Source organism: Gamsiella multidivaricata, assembly GCF_025024155.1.
Source record: "Gamsiella multidivaricata strain RSA 2152 chromosome Unknown BC939scaffold_86, whole genome shotgun sequence".
NCBI lineage: Eukaryota > Fungi > Mortierellomycota > Mortierellomycetes > Mortierellales > Mortierellaceae > Gamsiella > Gamsiella multidivaricata.
The window spans coordinates 112,626-130,474 of NW_026251794.1; the positions used below are offsets into that span (position 1 = coordinate 112,626).

The following is a 17,849-nucleotide window of genomic DNA, read 5'->3' on the forward strand; positions in this document are numbered from 1 at the left end:
TCGGGACAAGTGGCCATATTTTCAAAACACACATATAATCTCACAAAATGGCTTCCACCAGCACCACCGCCACAACGGGTCTCCGTGATATCACAAAGATGGAGCGCATCGGTAAGACTCTTTGTGTGCCCAATGCCGCTCACAAACCTGTCCTGTGTAGTTCGATTCCAGTCCCTGGTCCCTCATATGTCCAATGCTAATTGTGGGTCTTTCTTTCTCCCTTTTTTTTTTTCTCCTACAGGCGCCCACTCTCACATCCATGGCTTGGGTCTGGACGACAACTTGGAGGCCCGTCAGACGGGCCAGGGAATGGTCGGACAGGTCAAGGCGCGTCGCGCAGCAGGTGTGATGTTGAGGATGATCCAGGATGGGAACAAGAACGCAGGACGAGCGATCTTGATGGCTGGAGCGCCCGGAACAGGAAAGACGGCCATTGCGATGGGTATGGCCCAGTCTCTGGGTGCGGATGTGCCCTTCACGATGTTGGCGGCCTCGGAGATCTTTTCGTTGGAGATGAGCAAGACCGAGGCACTGACACAGGCCTTCAGACGGTCGATCGGTGTGAGGATCAAGGAGGAGTCTGAGATTATCGAGGGAGAAGTCGTCGAGATTCAGATCGATCGATCCACTACAGGACTTGTAAGTGTTACTATGGACATTGCCTGCGAGATTATACGATGGAGCTGGAGCTGCTTTCCTGACCAAAGTATATATTTAATCCATTCCTTGTAGGGTCAAAAATCTGGAAAGCTGACGCTGAAGACGACAGAAATGGAGACGATTTATGACTTGGGCGCAAAGATGATTGAGGCCCTCAACAAGGAGAAGGTCATGGCCGGAGACGTGATCACCATCGACAAGGCCTCTGGTAGGATCTCAAAACTCGGACGCTCCTTCACCCGCGCCCGCGACTACGACGCCATGGGCTCAGACACTAAATTCGTACAGTGCCCCGACGGCGAGCTCCAGAAACGCAAGGAAGTCGTTCATACTGTCTCATTACACGAGATGGATGTCATTAACTCCCGGTCTCAGGGTTTCCTGGCCCTCTTCTCTGGAGACACCGGTGAGATCAAGATCGAGACCCGGGAGCAGATCAACCAGAAGGTCGGAGAGTGGCGTGAGGAGGGCAAGGCCGAGATTGTGCCCGGAGTGTTGTTTATTGATGAGGTGCATGTGCTCGATATCGAGTGCTTTTCGTTCTTGAACCGTGCGCTTGAGGATCCCTTGGCGCCCGTGGTGATCATGGCCTCGAACCGGGGGATCTCGAAGATTCGGGGCACAAGCTACAAGTCCCCACACGGATTGCCTGTAGATTTGTTGGATAGATTGTTGATTATCAGCACGACTGCGTACAGTGAGCCGGAGGTCAAGCAGATTCTGACGATCCGATGCGAAGAGGAGGACGTGCAGATGACGGAGGACGCGAAGGATATCCTGACGAGGATCGGTATGGAGACCTCGTTGCGGTATGCGATCCATTTGATCACGGCGTCATCGTTTGTGGCAAAGAAGCGAAAGGCGACGGCGGTTGATGTGGCGGATATCAAGAGAGTGTATTCGTTGTTCCTGGACGAGAAGCGGTCGGTTCAAATGCTGAAGGAGTATCAGGGACAGTACATGTATAACGAGGTCGATATGGCTGATCGGGAACCCGCCATCGGCCATGGAAACAGCATGCAGGCGTAATCTTGGGTCTTGGAAGATGTCGGACACCAACGCAGACAGTCGACACCACACTTCAACCCATAATCCCATAATAAAAAACGATTTGGACCTAAACATGCGCTTTTTTTTTTTTGTTTTCTCATGCAAAGAATGCATGTTGTCTCGCTTTTTTTCCTTCTATGATACGGCGGTTCAAAAAAAAAAAAAAAGGTGTCTTAACAAGAATCGGACCGTGCGGGCGTCATTCGGCGCTTGCGTTACCAATATATTCCAGGACGTTGAAAGGACTCTCGTTGCCGAGATGCACCATCGATACGAGAAAGTTCATTTGTGAAGGCCGCGGGCGCTAGTGAATAAAATGATCATATGTGTAAGTTATGTCTTTTTTTTTGGGCCCAATTGCACTGATTCAGGCACAGATCTATGATTGGTTATGGTGTGGTAGTAACAGATCAGAGGTAACAACTGCTTCGCCCAGACACGACCAGAGCGATAGAAACGCGTGGGTACATGGACTCCAAGGATGGGTGTGGAAGTAGGCCGAAGAGAGGTTGAGTGGATTGTCGAGCACTAGCGCAGGGTATGACTGATCGAGTCTTTGTCATCGAGGTGTATGCGGTCGTCAAACTTCAAGGTCCTGGAACACTTGCTAATCGCTACAGCGCCTGCAACTTGATCCGGGACTGAGTCCTAATTGTATCATACTGTCCTTATGTGATTGTCCATTATGCGCGCATGAGAAACATACTGCTCGGCAAACCCGTACATGATATCAAAATTAAGACTTAGAACTGGCGGAGTAGTGCCTCGGTGGGAAGTATCTGGGCTTGACCTTTGCCTACTCTGCGGCTTTATCGAAGGAACAGCGAGAGGGCCTAGACTAGTGATGACCTTTGGGATCAGGAACCTGAGGCTGATCCCGAACAAGCCGTAAGGGAGTTCGCACTGATGCAGCTCCTTATGGGAGATTGATAGAAACAATGCGCGACAGTTTTTTTCCTGCAAGAGCCGTGGACTTGCTCGATATGGTGGAAGGTGGAAGGCACCGAGCGTGTGTGGGGAGCATAATAGAAACCTTGCGAAACTCCCAAGGACAAATCTGATAGGGCAAAAAAAAAAAAAAAAAAAAGGAATGTCCATGAACTCATACATTCTTGCATAGGATTCAAGATTCTGGTCTCCTGAAATATTAAACCTTCTGCTAAAAGGCAGGATGGCGGTGTTGCATGTGGTCCAGACCGGAGGGGTTTCCCAATTGCGGTTCACGCGTAGCTTATGGGGATGCTATGGAGGGAGTGTGAGCCGAATGTAGTTGGGTCAGGCTGACCCGTCCGACCCTCTCAGTTTGCCGAAGGTCGACACTCTCCGATGTATTCTTGATGAACAGCATGGGATTGACAACGTCTGTTTAAGCTCAATGTACACGAGAACGGACCTTGTGCAAAAAAATGAAATAAAAAATCCCTCGATAGCAGAATGACTACGATGATGTCGATACTTGTGCTAGTGGTGCGTGTTGCAGACAAGGGTAGTTGATACTGCCGTCCAGGGCTCTCAGCTACTATGCATGTCGGTAGGGATCTACACTAAGAAAACCAAGTCTAGGTGACAATGCTCATACTGTCACACCTGTTGTTTGCAATCAACAATAAATCGTACAAGGGTCGAGGCGCTGCTCCCTATTCTCTCCGACCCTCTTTTTTGGATATAAAACACGCTCGCCATAGTCTAGTCCATCCTCTTTTTGCCCTCTCCGGAAACGTCTTAATCGGGCTGCTGTGTATTGATCACCACGTTGTTTGTGGCCATATCTGTGTCAAAAAAATGCAAAGCAATGCAGGCAATCGGGACTAAGGGAAGTCCCATTCAATTGCGTGCTTCTTTCTTTTCTCTATTTGTGAAATAGGAGAATAAACATACGGCGCATTCCTGCTGCAATGGCACGCACAGTTTTCGTCTATTTGGAGGAGAGGGACGCTGGGGATGCATTGCAGACGCCCTCTCCCTATCTTTATCAAAAAGCGTGTGAGACCCGTCTTTCTATCCCGAAGTAGACCTAGGTGGTGCCTGAGCTTGGTCGCGTATAGGCACATACATAAACGCGTGCTTTTTTCCCCTTCCCGCAGAGGCAGCCCATGTCTCCGACTTCCCATCCCTGACCTTGTTTTCTCGTCATCATCTGAACAAATGCTTCTGAAGTAAGTTGATATGATCTGCTGAGGGGCGCATTGGCCAGCATGTGCTCAAGCGTGAGATACTTTTGGCGAATGAGCAGCGATGAAGGGAGAAGGGAAAAAAAAGAAAGAAAGAAACGAACTGCGCGCTCGGGGGCACGCACCTTTCTCTTTATGTTGCTGCAATTGGTCCCTCTGTCTACTGTGCATCCTGCTTTTGCTGCTTCAGCCTAGCGTGTCGAGCCCCGTTTGGTCTAGCATGTACCTTACCTAATGAAATGAACTATGGCTGTGTATGGATCCTCTTTGGAGTTAGCCCGTGGCCCAACGGACTTAATGGTCTTTCCTTTCTCCTGGGAGTTGTCCCGTGTGATATGTATTTCCCTGTGGTAATGATACGAATTGGTAGTTCCAGTAGCAGGAGCAGCTCTTTTATTTTCCCGCGCTATTTGTTTGTGAAATGAATGAATGAATGAAAAATGTGTCGCATGTACTGAATGTGTTTGGTTGGGCGGTGAATGTCCTGCGGCAGCGATCTGTGGTCTTGGTTTCAACAGGTTCATGGAGGGACCAAAGAAAAACGACGGGCCCCCTGTTTTTTTTTCCTTGCTCAGCATTCATTCGATTCAGATCAGTCTAGAGATTTTTCTCCATGCAAGGAGAAGAGCGGCAGCGATTGTAATCGTATGGTGCTGAATGAAATCAGGCTAAGGGTTATATTCCGCTTGGGCCAGGTGGACTCTGCATCCGAAGCCCTGGAGAGACAACAAAAAGGAGGGGTCTCTCCTCCTTTCTGTTGCTTTCTCTAACTCCATACATCTCCTCGACGACTCTCTTTAAGCTGACTTGACACCTCAACTACTTCTCCATCTCCTCCCTCGACCGCTTCCTTTTCGCCCAGAGGAGCACTCCGCTCTCGAGCTATGACAGCACCCACCTTCGCCATCAACACCACCACTACCACCACCCTGTCTTCATCAACGGACCATCCCAAGAACACCACGAACAAGGACACCAGCATGAACGCTAACATGAACACTAACATCAACAGTCAGCTTCCCTCGCCAACTTCACCCACCGCCACAACCTTCGTCTCCAATACGACCACAGAAGCCTCGCAAATCCTCCACAAACTCTTACGCGCCCTCCCTCCCTCGGCTCCCGTCCTCGAAGGTCGCACATCGTCCTCGTCCACGACCGAACAAGACCTTCGCGAAGAACTCGACAATCTGAAACAGCTTTCCACGGAGGCTCAGCAGACTTACATGATCGTCCACGGTTTGATTCAACAGTACCAACAACTCGTTCTCTCCACACACGCACAGGTCGCGGCTGCAAAACAGGCCCTCATCCATGCACGTGGGACCCTCTCGTCATCGTCGTCGTCGTCTTCAACATCGTCATTGTCATCACAGTATTATGCTGGCCAGTCGTATCCTCAGCAACAGCGGCAGCACCAGCAGCACCAGCAAGGATATTCGAGTACTTCCTCGGGAACATCAAGTCCGCCTCTGTCGCCGCCTTCTTCGGGATGGAGCCGAGCAGGCTCGTTCTCGAGCACATTCAATTATCTATCACCGACATCGACATCCCAGAATTATAGTTTTCCCGATGGCGTACCATCACATCACCAACACCAGTACTCACACCATCACCAGCACCAGTATCCGGACCATCACCAGCAGCACCCATACCCGGAGCATTATCAACAGCACCAGCATGAGGACGATGAAGAGCGAGTGCGGAGGTTGAGCCAGGAGCATACAGATCTTGGATACCGGCTCTCACAGCTGCTGCGGGATAAGGCTGCGGCGGAGGAGACGAAGAAACGGTTGAATGATGGGTTGGTGAAGGTCAAAGCACGGATCCGAGAGATCGGACAGACCCTCGCAGGCGAATGAATCTTCAGTTTAGCTTCGACTTCGGTAACATCGAGACCAATAAATCCGTGGAGAATTTACATGAAAAAAAGAACCAACAACAATAACAACAACAGCAACAGCGAAGCGACAAGGAGGATGCTAGGCATACAGAGTCTCCGTTTGCACGACAAGACCAGTCTGGAGGGATGGAGTTGGCCCTCCACGGACTTGCATTTGGTAGTACATACGCATACACAAGCATATTCTTAGCATCCATCTACAGTCCAGCAAAAAAACAACAACAACAACAACAACAACAACAAATAAAATAAAGATTGTCTAGCAAAGCAAACAAAAGCGAATGTGTATTTTTGCATGACTAACGTAGAGAGGATGCTATCTATTTGCATGCTCTTTTGGTACAAAGGATACGCCCATCTGTTTGGGTAAGATGGGCTTACTGCCCCTAACCTTCTTTCTTTTTTCTCGTGCGCACACGCGTGAAGAGTTGAGTTTTTTTTTTTTAGTCCGCTAGTCATCGAAACACCTTCGTTCGCCATCTCTTTTCCCGCTCTTTGGTAATAACCACAGCTCACGCTGCACGTCGTACATGCATTCTGCATCTAGACTTAGACTAGCTAGTAATATTAATCAAAATCTAGGATACAAAAGGAATGAGATTGTTCGAGTATACGCCTATCGACTGTCAGCATTGGTGACCCGTCTCGTTGAAGGAACCAAAAAAAAAGATAACACTCATCTTCATACCCACCTGCAAACATCAACCTTTGACAACCCTCGCGTCGCGTTAAATGGTTTGAGCGCCTCTGTTTATGATAAAACGAGTTAGAGTCAAATGAGTCAAATATGTAGTACTGATGCATACATCTGGAGCACACCTGTGCACACGCCATACATATCTGGACTTTGAATCAGATACACAAAAACTCAAAGCAGCAAACCTCGTCGTCGTGGATCCCGCTTATTCTGCTCAGAACACCAGTCTTTCTGTTTTTGACAAAGATATTCATGAGCACGAGCGGTAGAATCGTATGCGGACGATGTGTGAGAGCCTTTTTCAACCTCGGACATTCTTGGTGGTATCAAAACCCCCCACCCCGTCAAGCACATGTTTCAGCTGCAAAGACATATAGGAACGCTCAAGAAGCGTGAAGCCTGAAGCCTGAAGCACACCAGTGTCATCCCCGGGACTTATGTGTCGAACAGCAGCGCAAAGCCATGGGCTTTTAAGACAAAAATGATTGACTTGAAGTAGACTAGTCCGCAAGAATGTGTGTGGCCCACAAGGAACATTGGCTGAAACACTGAAGAAGAGAAAAAATAGGGCTCTGAAGACAAACCGATTGCAAGTTGGAGAGTGTGGCTCACTTCGCGGCGTCCATCGATAAAAGGCGTATAGGCCGCATGTCCATGTGCTGCGCCCAACCAGATACCACACAACCACACCTTTTTAGTTTGTGCACACAAATTTGCGTGTTGACACGACTTGAAGCAGTTATATTATTTTACATGGACACATTCTGCCTTCTGCCTTCTTCCTTCCACTACTCCAGTCCCTGGATGCCCAAAATATCCTTCCCACCAATACCTTGGCCCCACGACCGCCTCGTATGCGCCTTCGACTTTGACATCCCCGAACCTGGCGAACTCGCCCCCGAACCTGACCCCGACCCATGCGTCTCATCCTGCTGCCGGTAAGGCACACCATCGACCGAACCTGCCGTAAAAGCCTTCATCGGCTCAGATTGCACTCTCTGCAGCTTTCCGCTCCCTACCTCATTGTCAGCGAAATGAACCGTCTTCGTCGTTGTCGCTGTTGTCACCGGCGCAGAAAGCCCTCGATCCAACCTAGCCTCCGATTTCGGTCGCGATATCAGCGAAGACTTGGTCGGACTCGGCACCGCAAAGCTGTCGCCCAAAAAGTCATGCACCAACTCCACAGGCGCCTCTAAAGATGACGGGCCGCTGCTGTTGCTACTGAGGCCAAAGCTTCCACGGCCATTGCCGAAACTGCTAATACTCCTTCGGCCACAGTTATCAATCAAATTGCTGTCCTGCGTCAAATTGCTCGACAGCACCTGCTCCTCGCTGTTTCCACGGTTCGAACCAAACAGACTGTTGTACTGACTGCTGCCCCGATTCGACTGAAACGACGTCTTCCGACCGTTTACGCCACCCATAGGCGTATCCAACCCCCGCAAAAAGTCTGGCGCCGGGACATGTTCAGGACTCGGCGTCGTTGGCGATGCAACACCCGACAGTCCCAGCCCCAACCCCAGCCCCAACCCCACATCAGCAACCAACGGTGGCGTTGAAAGCAAATCGCTCGTAGTCGTAGTCGTTGCAGGCGCTCCTCCACCACCAAAACTCAAGCCAAGTCCTCCCCCGATCGCCCATTCGTCGCTCAATCCATGCTTATCTCGCTCCATCCGGTAGCTCTTGATACTGAACCGTGATAACTTCTTCAGTTCCGGAGTCGCAGGCTTACTATTTGTGGCGCCGCTCAAATAATCCAGCGGCCCAATCCCTTCACTAAACGACTCAGGCATCTCCTGCGGCTGTTGTTGCTGTTGTTGTTCCTTCTGAGGGTTCGGCGAGCTAGGAATAGACAGTGCCATCCCCAGATGATCCTCCGTTGCCTCTGCCAGTGCGAGCGTCGCCATCCGTGAATCACTCAATGACGAGAATCCTCCAAACGAAGTCTTCAATCCTGGCCTCTGTGATGCCGGATTCTCCACTGCCGCAATCGTCACCTTCGCACGTAAATGACTCTCGACCGACTCCTGAGTCTTATCCTCATGCCTCTCCAAATGATTCGTCACCTCCTGCAACCGTTCCAAAGTTGAATCGCGCCTCTCGCCCAATCCAAGCTCCTCGTGCTTCTTTCCCCGATATGACTGAGTGCGAGACGCATACGGCGAAAGGTTCGGTGTCCTGACTCTGGAGTTACCGTTGGAAAAGGTCCTCGACCTCGCAAACGTCGACAACCCGTCAATAGCCCTGCACACCGGCATCAAAGTCGACGACCGGGCCACAGAATCATTCGACCACTGGATACTCATCTGATCGCGCACCCACTCCACCATCTGACAATCGTCCTCGGCTAAACAGGTCCAGCCTGCAGCCTTGGCCATCTGTCGCGCCATATCGAGTCCCTCTATCAAGACTGCCTCGCCCTTGCGGATTGTCTCCGTGTTCCCAAAGGCGTCCTGCGCCACAGGTTGCGTCACGACCGTGACCTGAATCTGAATCGGTGCTGAAGGCTCTAGCGACTTGGTCGATGCAGTAATCTCCAGTCTAAGACTCTCATCTGTATCATCGCCCTCCTGCGATTGATGTCCGACCCTTACATTGTGTACAACCTTGTCAGACTGATAGAGCAGCACGGGCTGGAGGCTAATGTTATTATGCTCAGCCTGGGACTCATCTGATGCATTTCCTTGCTGTCCAATGTTGCTCCTCAAGAGTCGATCCAGCATAAGCGATGCCGATGTCAACAGCTGATGATACGCAGTCGTTATCTGAATTCCTATGCCACGACCTTGATGGCGAAGATGCTGCATAGTAATTGAAAACACCATCCTTGGCCACTGGGAAACATCCTCTGAGGTGACCGACGATGTGCGCCTCCTCGCCGGACCATCTCGAGATGTTGGTGGTGTTGTCGTATTATTCAGCGAGTGCATTAGAGGATGCTTATTGTTTGCAAACACAATCCCGTCCTTGCAAAACAACTGGTATCTTGCATCTAATATGTCCCCATGTCAAACAAACCAGAACAACAAATAGATTAATGATCCAAACTTTACATCACTCCCAATAAAGGGAAACAGAGGAGGGGGGGGAAGAGGGAATGTGGTTTGTTATTGAAAATTCCTTATCTGTTTTTGCATACCTTTGAGCCCCTTGGTGACCTTAACTTCGAGACCGACAGTCCGTGCCGGCGTAAGCGATGCAGTGTTAATTGTCAGGTTGCTTTGATGAAAATGATCGCTTTTGAAAGAGCTAAAGCGCCTCACAGTCTGTTTGGAGGGTGAGGCCGCGGCAGGCTGGGGTACGACTGGTTTATCGATCAAGATCTTGGTTGCGCAGAGACTCGAGACAATACAGAGGTTGGTCGGGAGCAATGATAAATCTATGGGTCTTGCCTAATCATTTGCCCAGTCGAGTGACGAAACAAATCATGTTAGCTGAAAGTAAGGTAGTAAGGCATGAATGTTTTATAATCGATAAGGTAGAGCAGAAGATAAGCGGTGCCCCTGTCGCTGTCGTACCTTGCTGAACGTGACATCAGTTTCGCGTGGTACAGTGCTGTTGTTGGTCGCTACCGATATTGCGGGCACAGGTACAGCCCTCAAGGCCTCCCGGGTCCACAATCGCTGTGCCTCAGCGCCCTAAAAGTCAACGACAACAAAGAAGTAAAGACAAAGACAAAACAGGTGTCAGCTTCAGTAAAGCTGCCCCTCTTATCCTCTTATCGTCACCTGCATTGGCGAAATGAAAATTTTCCCAATGAATGGAATGCATGATCAAACAAAACTCAGGGCGAAGGACGCACCAATATCCTTTGGATCCACTGCACGACCCTCCGCATGACGCCTGATCGAATGTCGTCCTCCATGACAACCAAGACTGTACTATTTGGATGCTGCTGGGCCAGTCGGCATGCTGATTCGAGTGTCTGTAGTTTTAGAACAAATGGACAGCATGTATCAGCGCCTTCATACATTAAGACATTTTCGCAGCAATGCTAATTGCTCTCCTTATTCATTGCTCGGATAGGCCCATATACATCCATGCCGACCCCTTTCCTTTACACCTGAAAAAACATGCATATGTGCTTGTGTGTCTGTGTTGCTTACCTCGTATCCTTCTAGGACCAAAGAGTCATTTTGCGATCCGTGCAGTGCAGCAGGAGCGAGTGAGTAACAAGGAACCAAATCAACAAACACGTTCTGTTTTTGGTCCGTGGGATCCCATTTCATGGCAGACAGAACATAACTCCACGTGATAATACAAAAAATACATACCTCCGACCACTACATGGTCCCATATCCGATAATCCGGATGGGCCCTGATCCCCTCGACTGTCTTCACTGGGATGACTTGCACAGGAGAAGTAGACGAAGACGACGTGTTGTTGTTGCTGTTGGTCGTCATTTGACTCGATCCGCCAGCTTTTAGGCCGATTGTTTCGGGAACGCTTTGCCTACACGGTCGCTGTTCTTGTTGCTGCTGTTGTTGTTGACGCTTCTGTTGCAGCTGCTGTAGCGCATGATGTTCTTCAGCGGTGTTGGGCAAGGAAGAAGAAGACGACGATGACAACGCTGGGGATGAGCTGACATGAGGTTGTGAGCTTGAGATGACTGGCTCTGTTGTCGTTGTCAAGAGTCGTCCCACTTGTTCAGGAGAGATGAATTCTGGCAGGACGATGGTCGAGTGTTCATTTTTGCTGTCGGTGTTGCCGATGCCATGTTTTCTGCTCCTGCGACTCCTGTAATGGTTGTGTCTGTAGTTGTAGTAGTAGGAAGAGTATCCGAGAACAGATAAGCACAGGGCAGCGAGGGTCGAGGGAGTGAGTGTGGAGGAAGACCAGGCCTCGGACAGAGCCCATACCGTCGAGGACAAGGCGATCAGGACGGGAAAGATGAGGAGACGATCGAGTGATAGATGGCTTTGTAAACCCATCGGGGGTTGATTTAAGGAAAGAAAGGTGTAGGAGGGTAGGAGGGTTGGAGCGAGGAAGAGAAGAAGGGAAGAAGAGGGTATGGAGGTAAAGGTGACGATGGAGGTAAAGGGTGAAGGTGAAGATGGAGGTATAGGTATAAGGGTACAAACAAAGACAAAGAAGAGAAAGGGGAACAAATTTCCCAAGGTGTGAGGGGATGGATGGTTAAAAAAAAAAGGAGAGACTAAACCATAAACACAAAAAGGCCCCTGTCTCCGACTGCTGCCCCTTCGCCCGACCGTTACAGACACGCACACGCACACGCAGTGTAGAGGATATGTGGATGTCTCCGCTTAAAAGAAGGAGCACTCTGTGGAACGATGCAGATAGAGCCAATCTATATAGATCTATAGATGATTCAACTATCGATTGATTGTGGAGTTGGAAAGTATCCAATGCCGCTGTTGGATACGCCCTTTCTGCTGAGGAAAGCGAAGAGGGACTGCAGAGGAATGAGGAATGAGAACGTGAGGAAAGAGGAGAGCGAGGAGACCGATGAGCCCGATGAGACTGATGACACTGATGGAGTTGGTGGCGAAAGAGGGTTTTATTTCCCGGTGACTATGTTTTGTTTGTTTTTTCCTTATCATAGTTGGTGGCGATCACCACCCTCGTAGTTCTGGTTCTGGTTCTGGCTTTGGGTCTGGTGGTGATCCGGATGCCGGAACGTGAATCCGACAAACGCCCCCTTCCACGGATCCTGCATCCTCAGAAGCTGTGGCAACGATTCATTGCTCACACTCTGTCTCCTGCTTAGCACTGGCCGATCAGGATCCGCCGCCAAGGTTTCATTGCTGCCGTAGTCGCTTCCTAACATTCCTCGACCTCGGCCTATTGAGGCTGCGGCTGCGGTGGCTGCCTCGGCTCCTTGGACCTGAGCCTGACGCAGCAGCACGTCCTCGTACCCGACCATGTCCTCTGGATTTGAAAAGTCATCAAAGTAGCTCGTGTCCATCGGTGTTGAAACTGCTGGTACGAACGAAGCAGGCTACACAGACCACGAGCCAAGATATAATTAAATAAAATTAAATAAATGGATCAGCTGCGGAGACCTGCTTTGACTAGCGAAGGTGAATAAAGACGAGAGAAGGATGGGGAGGGTGGAGGCCGTTACCATGGATCGTAGGTTGTCCCAGTCAAGTCCTGCCAGCCAAGGGTGGTTCTTCACCTGCCGCAGCGTCGTCATCCGCTCCGCCCTATCCGTAATCAAGCTATTTACAAAAACAAGCCCAAGAAGTGTTTTTAAAAGTCAGTAACACCACTGCCGCCAGTTCATACCCTTTGCCACCAATTTCATACAGCTTACCTAGTGATAAGACCCCAGGCCTCATCCGTCACGTTAAACTCAAGATTCTCCTGCGTGTCATACACAGGCCTCTGCAGCACCCTTTGCCAATGCCATACATTCACGCATGTCTGTCTCGTATCTTCCGCCTGGAATGGACTGTACCCGCACAGGAACTCAAACAGGATGCATCCCAGTGACCAATAATCCACCCCATAGTCGTAACCCTTACTAGCCAGGATCTCGGGGGCCATATAATCTGCGGACCCGACGATCGAATACGCCCGTCGGATCCCTTCGTTCTTGTATTCTGGAGGAGTAGGGTGCGTATCGGATTGCAGGGGTTGGCGCTGTTGTTGAGGTGCGCCAATGCCAGTGGCTGTAGTGGTGGAATGCAAATCCAGTAGGCTGTTGCCGACGAGTGGCGGCAAGTTCGAACTGGACCCATTCCCCCAGACCATATGCGATGGTGATCTATGCAGTATCCTATTTAAATTCACAAAGCTCCCATTCGCGCCTCTCATCGCGCCATCCGACTCACCCTTCCCACTACCACCACCACCACCACCACCGTCCTGCAAATACTGTTGCTGATGCTGGTTCACCATAAACAGCGACGACCCATCACTCCCGCGTCTCAACAGCGGCGCCGCCGGTTCCATACTATCCTTCACCTCCCTCAACTTCTGCTTCATCGCCTCAATCCGTCCCTCCGCCAACTGCCCCTTCGACAATCCAAAGTCCGTCAACTTTATATGCCCTGTCGAATCAATCAAAAAGTTCTCCGGCTTCAGATCCCGATGGATATATCCCTGCTGGTGCAACGCATCAATCGCCATCACCATCTCGGCAAAATATAACCTCGTATCTTCTTCGCGAAGAACCCCGCGCGCACTAAGCATGGTTCGGATGTCCCCGCCTTGAACGAACTCCATGGCGAGATAGACAAAGTCCGGATCCTGAAAGGAATAGAGAAGTTTGACGTGCCATTCGGATCGGGTCGAGGTGAGGACATCTCGTTCGGTGAGGATATGTTGGACCTCCTCCTGGAGATGAAGATGCTTCTTCGACATGCGCTTGAGAGCGCAGAGCTCATCTGTGTCGACTTTTCGGGCAAGGAAAACTTCGCCGAATCCGCCTTGGCCCACTTGTGTGAGAATTTGGAATTGGACCGCTTGGGTCGGTGTACGGCGTTGGCGTAGGGCCTTGCGTTCCTGCGTGCGGAAATCCCTCCATCTTTGCTCGGATTCTTCAAAAGACAGCTGGTTTTGTTTTTTATTGTTATTGACGTTATTGTTATTGTCGTTATTGTTATTGTTAGGGAGTAGAGAGGCCAAAGAATAAGCTGTTAGGTTTCTGAAAGGGTGTCCGCAATTCATAAAAGAAGAAAGAAAGAAGAAAAAAGTATTACATTTTGCCAAGCGAGATCTTTCTTGAATGCATGCAGACGCTCTTGCCGGCTCTTGAGATAGCTGAGTAGATCAATATAGTGGTCCAAAAAGTCTATCACATAAAAAAAAAACCAGCAGCATCGAGGTCAGACACACATGTCTTTTAAAACGTTCAACAACGGACCACGCGGAACGGTCAACTTACAAACATGTGTACTCTGACACTTTCGTACAGTCGCCGGTGCAGGCGAAGTACACCTGCTCTCTTCCTGCAGTTGGCTCGCGGCCTCCAATCCGACATCCATGCTCCCTGCCACTACGCTCTCCAAGAATATGCAAGAGCCCAGCACGGGCGTCTGAAGGGATGCGACCTTTTTTTTCTGTCCGTGCGCTTCCCGACTTTGTCTCTCAACGTCATAGTAGTTACCTATGTTCCTCCCGGCTGCTGCTGTTACTGCTGCTGTTGCTACTACGTCAACCTGCCGGTGACCCCGTTCCAGTCGTCCATTTATGTCCTGTTCTGTTCTTAATGAAAGAGCTAAGGGTGGTGATTCCGATCGCAATCGACCTAATCTCTCTCCCCTCACGGCAATAATAGTCGAACCTGAGGTCAACGACGCAGGTTCTGTAATAGACATCGATAACGGCGTCGCTTCAGACATGGACCTGGCCTTTGTACTGGCTCCACTGCAGTCTATAAACCCCTTTGTCTGTTCCTGCTTCCGAACTTCTTGTTCGCTGCCACGATTGGACGTCCTATTGAGAACCCACTGCGACGAGTGCTTTGAGGATACGGATTGAATGGATGATGGATGCACTGGGTGGTCCGTCTTCTTGTTCGGTGGCGGTGATATTGCTATTGCCCGTCGTGTTATTTGCTGCCTCTTGTGAGCTGACACTGGCACGGGTATCAATGAGGGAGCCATTAAGATCGTTGATTCGTTCGTTGGCTAAATGCAATTAGGTTTCTTTCTCCAGCAACGTGTTTGAGCGCACGGACGGTGATAGGAACAAGGGCACAAGTGTGATGAGTAAAAAAAGACATAAGCTGATGGAGAAGAGGTGAATGAGAATGAGGAAGGAGTAATGAATGAGTGCAATAAGCGACGACTAATTGAAGGCAGCTACTTCCCTTGCACGTTTAGCTCTCTCCAGGATAGACCGGAGACAAGAATCTATCCTTGCGTTCAATGTAATGGCTCACAATGGATCGCTTTCAGTACTTCCTGCACAGCATGCGCTGATGTCTTTTTTTTTAATGCCTGCAATTGGATATTTCATTTTTTCTAACAAGTACATGATCCTTTAACGCGCTTCGATCTTGTTCCCATTGACCCTTGTCCACCCTGAGTGATCCGCTCTTCCTTCTCTAAACGTTTACCATCCCATTATGCCGCCGATTCCGATCCATCGCCTTCTCCCTCGTGCTCCCGTTGTTCATCTAGTCCAAGCTCCAGCTCCACTTCCTCATCGTCTTGCGCATGCGGTGCCTGAACCTCTACATCCTCAAACACGATAACGTCTGTGGCACCAGGGGTCTCATAGGTCGAGTCCAGGCCCTCAAGCTCATCCTCCACCTCATGATCCGCACCAGAACCCTGCTGCACCGTCTCTTCCTGTGTATGATGATCTTCCTCCTGCTGTTCCTCCTTCTGTGCTGGTTCAGCACCTGCAGTCTCTGCCGTTGCTACATCAACATTAGCATTGGCCGCTTCGTCCTCCATCTCTCCTTCCTCATAGTCAAGGAACTGTTCTGGTGCGGCCAACTCCTCTTGGGCATTAGATGACGATGGAGCCTCGTCTGGAAGTTCAGTAATAACCACACTACTGCTGCCACCGGTACTGCTAGGACGCACTCTCTTGACTGGTGGCGCATCATCAACCTCCATTGACATGTTCTCGTGCGAAGGCTCAGGCGTCGAAACATCCTCCTCCACATCTGTTGGGCCAGGCGTTGACACAATCGTGATGCTCTCTTGAACAGTCTCTGTCGTCTCAAGTCGGCGCTTCTGTCCATGGGGAGAAGTCTTGGCCGTAGGTTCAGCTGCAGCAGACGTTGGGGGCGTGGTCGTCACCGTGACATCTGGAGTACTCGCAGGAGCCGATCCAGGTTGGGCCTCAGTTGAATCTGTTGTGCTGATCACCCGCCTCCGCTGAATGGTGACGGTGCCAGATTTCGTTTCTGAAGCAGCCGGCACACTCGTACTCGTCTCCTGTGTCGATGTAGTAGCACTCACGACAACAGGTAGCTGTCGCTGACGTTTAATGACCATAGGCGGTGTCTTTGAGTCTGGAGTCACGATCACTGATGTAGGACCCATAGAGGGACTTCCTGTCACAGATCCTCCCTCGACAGCCGTGGCATCGAGCGACGGGGATGTGCTCTGTGGATGGTTGAGGTCTCCAGGCAGCTCCTCCTCTCTACGGCGCTTGATCAACAAACGTGATGGCTGTACTGATGCTGGCGTCGACGCAGGTGCACTAGTGGGAACCGGTGCGGACGTCGCAGTTACGGTCGCAGCAGTTTGAGGAGTTACCGCCTGTGCACTGGCAGGTGCAGCCGTACTGGTAGCCGTGACGGCCGAGGGTTGTACTGCAGGAGATGTTCCAGTGGCTGTGGCTGCGGCGGCGGCCACACGAGCTCCAAGCGGCGGCCTCAAACGGGAATGGCCAGCAGCGGGTCTTGGGTGGTGTCCGTGCGCATTCGTAGCAGCATGACCAGGACGAGGGGCAGCACCGCTCAAGTTGCGTGCTGCAGGACCTGCCTCACTCGGGGAACCTGGGGCACCTGGAGTTGTCCTGACAACCCGAACAGGATTAGCTGGTCGAGCTGGTCGAGCTGGAGTTGTGGCTGCGGCCTGCGGTCTGAATGTTGGTGCTGATACTGAGAGCGCCCCTGTAGGAGCTGGGGCCCTTGTTTGTACCTCAGTGGATGCATTAGCGGGCCTGGTGTCATTACTTCCAGTCGTGCCCACGGTCACACCGGCGCCTGCTAAGAGATCCTTCAGGTTCTGAATCTCCCTTTCTTTCGTCTGGACCTTCAGCTCCTGGCGCATCTTATGAATTTGCTCCATGGTTTCAACGTGCTGCTTGTGCTTCTGGGCTAACTCCGCTGCCACCTTTTGTTTCTCCTCCTCTATCCTGGCCTCGACCTCAGCAGCTGTCATTGAGCCAGGGGACGTGGCTTGAGTGGCAGTCTGTGCTGCATACTTCTTCTCCAACTCCTCCGTTCTCGACTTCACAGCGGCATCAATGGCAGCCTGCGTATCTGCGGAGGCGGCGCCATTCTCGCTGTTCTGACTCGGGGGATTGGCTGTCAACTCTCGCTATTAGCATAAAAATATAAAAAAAAACTTGAAATTAAATCATGGCCCTACCAACTCGAACGACGGAGTGCTACATATCATACTGATAGTTACTATTGTAGTGGACAGCAATTTGTTCCGTTGGGCGGTCTTGGTCGCCTTGACCTATCCATACAAGGAATATATGAAAGAAAGACATGGTGAGTATCCCATGAAAGTATAGTGATGAGCTAGAGCAGCCAGCCTTTTGCTCCTTTGAGTCACTTACCCTCAAAGACTCGTAATTCTTCTCCATGTTTGCCATGGTTTCTTTCAGGCCCTTGATCTCGGCCTCGAGCTTCTCTTTGGCCTGCAAGGCGGCTTCCAAAGACTTCTGGAGGTCCTCGACCTGTGACGCTTTATTGCTGGAATCCTG

General features: G+C 50.6%; 5 protein-coding genes across 5 annotated transcripts; 2 read left to right on the plus strand and 3 right to left on the minus strand.

Moving 5' to 3' along the window:
- Positions 1-47: 47 nt before the first annotated feature.
- On the plus strand, positions 48-1,689 carry BC939DRAFT_402248 (RuvB-like 2; the record flags this gene model as incomplete). Its single annotated transcript, XM_051552665.1, has 3 exons — positions 48-111; positions 242-639; positions 733-1,689. 3 exons carry the CDS (start codon positions 48-50, stop codon positions 1,687-1,689), a joined length of 1,419 nt encoding a protein of 472 aa, XP_051407835.1.
- A 1,733-nt stretch (positions 1,690-3,422) lies between these two features.
- Positions 3,423-6,004, plus strand: BC939DRAFT_464976 (uncharacterized protein). The gene is made up of 3 exons (XM_051557445.1): positions 3,423-3,448; positions 3,575-3,866; positions 4,744-6,004. Exons 2-3 carry the CDS (start codon positions 3,652-3,654, stop codon positions 5,741-5,743), a joined length of 1,215 nt encoding a protein of 404 aa, XP_051407836.1. The 5' UTR covers positions 3,423-3,448; positions 3,575-3,651; the 3' UTR covers positions 5,744-6,004.
- A 918-nt stretch (positions 6,005-6,922) lies between these two features.
- Positions 6,923-10,939, minus strand: BC939DRAFT_316342 (uncharacterized protein). The gene is made up of 5 exons (XM_051551495.1): positions 10,588-10,939; positions 10,284-10,406; positions 10,000-10,119; positions 9,621-9,873; positions 6,923-9,473 (listed from the first exon to the last, which is right to left on the minus strand). Exons 1-5 carry the CDS (start codon positions 10,708-10,710, stop codon positions 7,270-7,272), a joined length of 2,823 nt encoding a protein of 940 aa, XP_051407837.1. The 5' UTR covers positions 10,711-10,939; the 3' UTR covers positions 6,923-7,269.
- A 1,100-nt stretch (positions 10,940-12,039) lies between these two features.
- Positions 12,040-15,285, minus strand: BC939DRAFT_428517 (kinase-like domain-containing protein; the record flags this gene model as incomplete). Its single annotated transcript, XM_051553206.1, has 7 exons — positions 14,335-15,285; positions 14,150-14,241; positions 13,344-13,979; positions 12,760-13,040; positions 12,568-12,664; positions 12,328-12,441; positions 12,040-12,168 (listed from the first exon to the last, which is right to left on the minus strand). Exons 1-7 carry the CDS (start codon positions 15,053-15,055, stop codon positions 12,040-12,042), a joined length of 2,070 nt encoding a protein of 689 aa, XP_051407838.1. The 5' UTR covers positions 15,056-15,285.
- Positions 15,286-15,325: 40 nt separating this feature from the next.
- Positions 15,326-17,600, minus strand: BC939DRAFT_316424 (uncharacterized protein). The gene has a single exon (XM_051551496.1). It carries the CDS (start codon positions 17,294-17,296, stop codon positions 15,518-15,520), a length of 1,779 nt encoding a protein of 592 aa, XP_051407839.1. The 5' UTR covers positions 17,297-17,600; the 3' UTR covers positions 15,326-15,517.
- Between the last annotated feature and the right edge of the window lie 249 nt (positions 17,601-17,849).